The sequence below is a fragment of the Medicago sativa genome, chromosome 3 (genome assembly GCF_051527215.1).
Source record: "Medicago sativa cultivar Bolivia chromosome 3, Bolivia_mono, whole genome shotgun sequence".
NCBI classification, from domain to species: Eukaryota; Viridiplantae; Streptophyta; class Magnoliopsida; order Fabales; family Fabaceae; genus Medicago; species Medicago sativa.
This window is the reverse complement of record NC_140751.1, coordinates 7989440-7996321: the sequence shown is the minus strand read 5'-3', so window position 1 is coordinate 7996321 and position 6882 is coordinate 7989440. Positions and strand designations below refer to the sequence as shown.

Below are 6882 nucleotides of genomic sequence, written 5' to 3'. Positions count from 1 at the left end.
GATTCTGCAAAAATCTTTGAGTAAAATCCTTCGATTTTGATTGCGATTTTACGAGTCCCGATTTTGCTATTCCCTTTCGACCTGAAGTAAAGTCCCGATTTTGAAAATCTTGTTCAATTAGAGAATTGATACTTGTGGGTGCGTATAAGAAGGAAATCAAAAATACTAAAAGAGAAGAGAAAACATATTTAATCAAAACCAGACGACCATAACCGACCCCTACAATTAAAAATTTAATTTTTTTTTATAGGGGAAATTACTCACATATCATTGATTTTTAAATAAAATGCCCCTGTTAATACCCTCTTCTCCATCTCAGTATGTGCTAGTATCACCCTCTCAAGTCACCAAAAAGACGTATATAATCATTTTGAATTTTTAAGGTATGTAATTTAATTTTTTTATGGTCAACTTTGTGCTTAATGCTTATTAAAATATAATTTTGTTTATATATTATATAGTTTATTGTTGTGGCCTACCCAAAAAATTTATTTTGCCTCTGCTACTGCTCATTGACAGATTTTTGCTCTTCTAATCGGATAACCTTTTGTTTAGAGCTCTCAATCAAATGGTTCCAAAACGACAAACAGTGTGGGTTTCCACCACTAGGCAGACCCAAATAGAGAAACATAATCCGACCAACTTTACGGTTTAAAACCAAGACAACTGCTAACAACGAAGACTCTTTGACGTTTACACCAACCAAGAGACTCTTGTGAAAGTTCATTTCAATCCAGATATAATTTCAAAAAGAATTAAGGTTTTCTTCAAGGCTCTGATGTTTCCCCAACTTTTCTCTTCCACAACTAAAATATCATCCACAAAATGTAAATGCGACACCTAAACGGAAACAGACCCGCTGTCGCATATGCATTCAAAATGATATTCAACCCATCTGCTACTATAAGGAACAAAAAAGACAAAAGAGGATCGTCTTGGCGGAACCCCCGTCCTCATCTTAAATTCATTAGTACGGCTCCTATTAACTAAAACAGAAAAAGTTGTTGACCACACACATTCCATAATCCACTTACATCACATATACAAGAAAATCCTATTTTTAGCATGACTAATTCCAAATACTCCCACCCAACAAAATCATAAGCCGTTTTGAAATCAACTTTAAACAAAATGATAGTACCAAACGATTTTCTCATTTGTAGAAAATATTTAAAAAATTAATTACCAATTTGATTATGTTTTTACATTTTCATTAAGATAGAATTGCTAACAATATAGATAATCAGAGAGAATAACAAAGACATGGCTAGGGTTTTATAGAATACAAATAGTTTAACATTACATAAGGTTACTAGAGAATATATATAAAACCTAATGGACTCTAAACCAACAGACCCAATACAATAGCTCATTACTTTATAATCTAACAAGAATGGCATTAGGGACGGAGGGCTACAACCCAAACGACCCGTTTGTTCTCAAAGACTCACAGTGGAAACATCTGCCACTAAAAGGGAGAAACCAACATCACTCACCCAAACCCTAAAATCACTTTCTCTTTACTAGTCGTCGCTTCCGACACTTCCATTTGATATTGTTGCAGAGATTTTGTGCATGCTTCCGGTAAAGTTACTCATGCAAGTCATTCAATTCTATAATCTCTGATCCCAAATTCGCTAAGAAGCACCTTCCCCTGTCAACCAAGCGCCGCCATCTCAAGGTACGCTCTACCAACTTCTTAGGTAAATTACTTCTCTTTGATTCCCCAATCCAATATGTTTTTAAACTTCTAGAGTTACACAAATAGAAATTAGTCACCCTATTCCCCATCTCCCTTTGGACATGTGCTTTTGCGATGACATTTTGTGCTTCACCAGCTTGGATCTTCCTGCTATTTTGTGGAACACTTCCATTAGGAAAGTCAACATATTGATAATTATATGGTTGTTGCTATTAATTTCTTTTGTAACGAAAAAATGTCGTTTAGTTTATGTTTATACTTTGGGTACTAATCATTGTAGGAGGATCCAAGACTTCACATATTCTTGCCCCATTCGTGGACCGAGAGTATTTGTGAGTGATATTATGAATTGGTTGGCAATATAGAACTGCGTCATTGGTTTTCTTGATTTGGAGAATGAGACATATTGAACGATTTTGAAGCCTGATTTGGAGAATGATCACTGGACTTGGGGTGTGTAAGGATTGTTTGTGCATCTTTGCTTGTAGTGAAATGTTTTTGGATGTTTGGCTCATGAAGGAATATGGAAATAAAGAGTCTTAGACCAAATTGTATGGTGTTTCTTACATTGGAGTTCTGATTTAAAAGTTATTGGTATAGTCATTAGCAAATAGGACTCCTCAACTTGAATATGATCGAAGTCAACTGACAGAATCCTTGATAGAACAACTTCTATATAAATAAAATAAAGATGCATGTTACCACGTAAGATCAATAGTACCTAAACATAAATATGATCGAATAAATAACTATATCTATCATACCAGATACTTGGACTTAACATCTATCTTAGTCAATTATTTCTCGTAAGTGAGCTGAAATTTCTTTTCGACCTGATGAAACGTTAAGATTTTTGTTGAAATTGGGACACCATGAAAAACATATTTAGGAACCATTTATTTCTAGGTCTCAAATTTCATTAGACGAGCGAATGAAGGAGGATCCACCACAAAACCCAACCTATTGATGATGTTTATCCCAAACTGTCCTAATCGTGTAAAACACCATCATCGCCCATCCACCCAAAGGTTGTTATACAAATCATGTATCGCATTGAATCATGTAGTTAAAAACACGCATCCATTGATCTTCTCCACCAAAACCTTGAACTGGTTGTTGTTAGGATCCACCACTGTAGGAAAATGTCCAATTTGCTCACCAAAATCATAAGCAAACATCTTTGACAACATAGCAGCACCTTGTAAACAATAAGGAATACATTATATACTCAATGCTAGATTTTCTCTGCCAAAATAAATCTGAAAAGTAAATATGCATACTCACTTCATTGGCATGAAACTCAACATAAATAGTCTTTTATTGAAGTCGTATTTCTTTGACAATCTTGTCCATGTCAGAGGTTGGAATTCAATCCAAAGGAGGTGTTAATAAATATACAACAAACACATTAGTAAAGGGCATAAATCAAGAAAAATTTATGAAAAGAATAACACAAAATCTAAAGAATACCCTTCAAGCAATGCAATGCAAGAAAGCTTTCAAACTCACGAAAAGCCATGTTTTTGATAAGCACACTTGATGTTAGTATGTTATGGTCAGAATGAAAGGATGAAGGAAAATAAATATAATCCATAGATGTCTATATATAGAGAACCAAAATACTTAAGAGACTCATGGAGAGCTGCGCCGAATTAATGCTGGGAAGAGGGAGATTCAAATTCAAATTAAGAAGATAGAAGGTCGCCAAGATTGGGGGAAATGGCATTAATTACACGTCTAAGGCTTGCTAAGGAAGCTAGGTTAAGATGTTTAGAAGGGATATCAAGCTTATGATTAGGGTTAAGAAAAAGCTTAACCTAATAAGCTTTTATAATAAGAAGAAGATGTAGGTCATGAAGCTCGATTCCTTGTAGTGAATATTTAGAGCCACCGCATTAAGTTTGTTCGTGTTGTCGAATAGAGATCTTATAACTTAGTTAATGATTTTAATTGGCAGATTATGAATTCAAAATCTGAACCATTAGATCTCAAGTAAGGTAAATGAAGGAAACTTATGGAAAAATTCAATTAGAAATACAATTAACTCATTGTTGTTTGGATTTCTTAGGATTAAATTAAATAATGGTTTTTTATTTTATGGAAGGATTAAATAATGACTTATGAAGCTAAAACGTTATGGAAAAAATTAGAAACATAAGCCTAACTCGGGAAAGAAATCAAATACAACAAAAATAATAAGCTCAAAGATATGATATGTTTAATGATTAGTGTGTGACTTCTATTGAATATCTTCTAGATAAAAGTGTGATAAAATTATCAAACAAAATGAAAGTATTCTCGAATGAAACACTTTTTTCTCCGATGGTTTTCTTTCACACAATACACATTTTTTTTTCACGTCCACAAATATATTTTCGAGTACATGTGTGATTTTTTAGATACACGTGAAAATTTAAAAATCTCCCCAATGTTTTCCCACGAATAATCGGTTTTGAGACGCGTCACTCACCAACCTTAAATGTAACCTCATCACATAATAAATACTAACTCATTTGTAAAAATATCTTGTCTCAAAAATAAGTGACCATTTCAGTTTACATACAATATTAATTATTTTTTTAAAATTGTACCATCTATTAATATTTTTTTTTGAAGGACATCTAATTAATACTACTTTTTCATCTATCAAGTTCATATATTTTATTTTATATTTATGGTAATATGGAATACACTAATATTTTTTTTGGTAGTGTTACAATGTAACGAGGCAAAAGAAAAAAAAATGAAATTAAGTTCCAAGCTTATCTCTCAGGATGAGAGATTCCATGCCAGGCGGAAGGCAATCCTAGTGAGCAGAGCACCTTGCATGTGATCCGTCCTTAACCATAAAATCCGCACACATATTTTGTTCTCTAAGAACATGCACCAATGTTGTATTTACATTTCCATGTAAAGCATCTATAATATGAAGGATGTCAGTAGCATAAGTGTGTAAGTTATGATCATGGCCAGCAATAATCAGGTTAACTGCTTCCAAACAATCACTCTCACAAATAATGTTGACATAACTTTTTTTACTACAAAAATCAAGACCTATCTGGATAGCACGTAACTCAGCTAACAACGCATCACCTCCAGCTTCATAGTGAGAAAACCCAGCTATCCAATCTCCATGGTTGTTGCGAACAACACCACCAGCACCTAAACAACCAAAGTCTTCTAGAAAGCTACCATCAATATTGAGCTTGAGAATACACTAATATTTGACAAGAATAATTAAATTCATAAAATTTTGTCAATAATATACATTCTTTTTTTATTTTTGTTAATGGAAAATAATATAGACACACACACACCCTCTCTCTCTCTCACACACACAAGTGTCAAGTTGCTCCCTTATTGTTCCACGTTTATCATCAGAGTGTGCATGATAAATATCAGCAAGACGAGCAAGCTTACCAACATCAAACTTGGAGAAAGAGTTCTTGGGGTCAAGACATGAGAAGCAATCAAGCACAATGATAAGCGGTGATCCATCTCCACACATATTTTGTAAATAGCAACATAAAAAACTCTGCACGATAATGATGAAGATTAGTGACAGTCCTCCCTTCTAGTCTTGAACCGGTATTTCTTCATCCATATTTTGCACCGGAATACCTTTAGCAACACAAAAATCTTAGACATCAAAAATAAATTATCCCAACCACTCTTACTCAATGTGGTCGACCGAGTTTTGACGACATTAATTAATTCCATGGTAAGCACAATATTAAGCTCTTTGAAAGATTTTTGAAAGCTCGTTTGTGATACCAAACAACTTTAACAATAACTTAAAAATGAAACCAAATTTAAAGCTCACCATTTTTTCTATCAAACCCGTCGCTTGAGATGGTCCCGTTCATCTTCATCAACCATACTAAGCACCACTAACACGGAGGACCGCATCTGATCCAAACGAAGCAAAGTAGTATGATGTGAACCCCATCTAGTATCTCGGGTCTAGCGAGACTAGATGATTAGTGCAAGCCCCTTCCTGCATATACTTCACCACTCTCAAGTCTATTCAAAATATCTTAATGTTGTGCCTCCGTCAAAGCATCCCTTCTCTTGCAAGATGCGCTTGATGTGGTTACAATCAAGGAGATGTACTCAAAGAAATCAATGAGACGCACTTTATATATTTATTAGTCGCCAAATTAAATCAGTTTGGATTAAACTCAAGAAATTTCAATACACACCTCATACCATAAACAAATATCCAATTTTCACATCCAATTTTTCAATTAAAATTCCCAATTCTAAAACCCTAAAACAAGGAAGGAATGAAGGAAGGAAGGATAAATTAGAGAATCAATTGGCTTAGCTTTAGAGTGAGTGAGAACTGAGAGATTAGCAACAAAATAACAAGAGAGATTGAACAAGAAAAGAGACCGAGAGCTGAACTGTTGAAGAACACGAGAGAGAGGCAGAGCTGAAGAGAAAATTGTGTTTCTGGATTTTGTTGTTCGTGCGTGTGAACAAAATTCGAGTTTGGCAATTTTTTTAAGTGGGTTAATGACCTATTCGGTTGTACCTAGAATAAAGAAAGTATCGATAGAGCCCGGGCGAATGCCCAGGGTCGCCGGGTGGTGTCTCTGCCACTGCATGTATCAAATCAAAATATGTCATATAAATATTGGTGGAGATATTTTAAGAACTATCTTATAAAAGTGACACCGTAAATTGATTTTATAGAATGTATATATAAAATTATTTTATGTTGTCACTCCAAACAAATCAAATATACTCATGTTTAGTTAAACAAATTACTAATTGTTCTATAAATGCAGCTTAGTTGATAGCTTCATCAACAATGCTTGAATTCTCTCCTTTTCTATATTTACGGTTTACCAGTCTAATCGCTTATGATGCATAGGTACGTGAACCCGCACCAATATGTAATACGTCAAATCTAAAAAAAATGGAAGGTATCGATACGCTAATATAAAATATTAAAAAAATATAATACGAGTAAATTCCAATTTTTTGGCAGAGTATTTTGGATATGTTCTCAAAGCGCCAAAATCTTTTAAAGCAAAGGAATTTAGTGGAACTTACTAGTGCTCAATGCCAGTTATGTCGGAGTAGTGTCAACTCATTGGATCATCTTTTTATTACTTGTGAAGTAGTGTCCAGAGTTTAGTACTTGGTGTGAAAGTGGCCAGGGTTTGAGTGGG

General features: G+C 34.2%; 1 protein-coding gene across 1 annotated transcript; it reads right to left on the bottom strand.

The window, feature by feature from the left end:
- Positions 1-4508: 4508 nt before the first annotated feature.
- Positions 4509-5210, bottom strand: LOC146935410 (uncharacterized). Its single transcript, XM_085749045.1, has 2 exons — positions 5040-5210; positions 4509-4919 (listed from the first exon to the last, which is right to left on the bottom strand). Exons 1-2 carry the CDS (start codon positions 5208-5210, stop codon positions 4509-4511), a joined length of 582 nt encoding a protein of 193 aa, XP_085605171.1.
- Positions 5211-6882: the final 1672 nt, after the last annotated feature.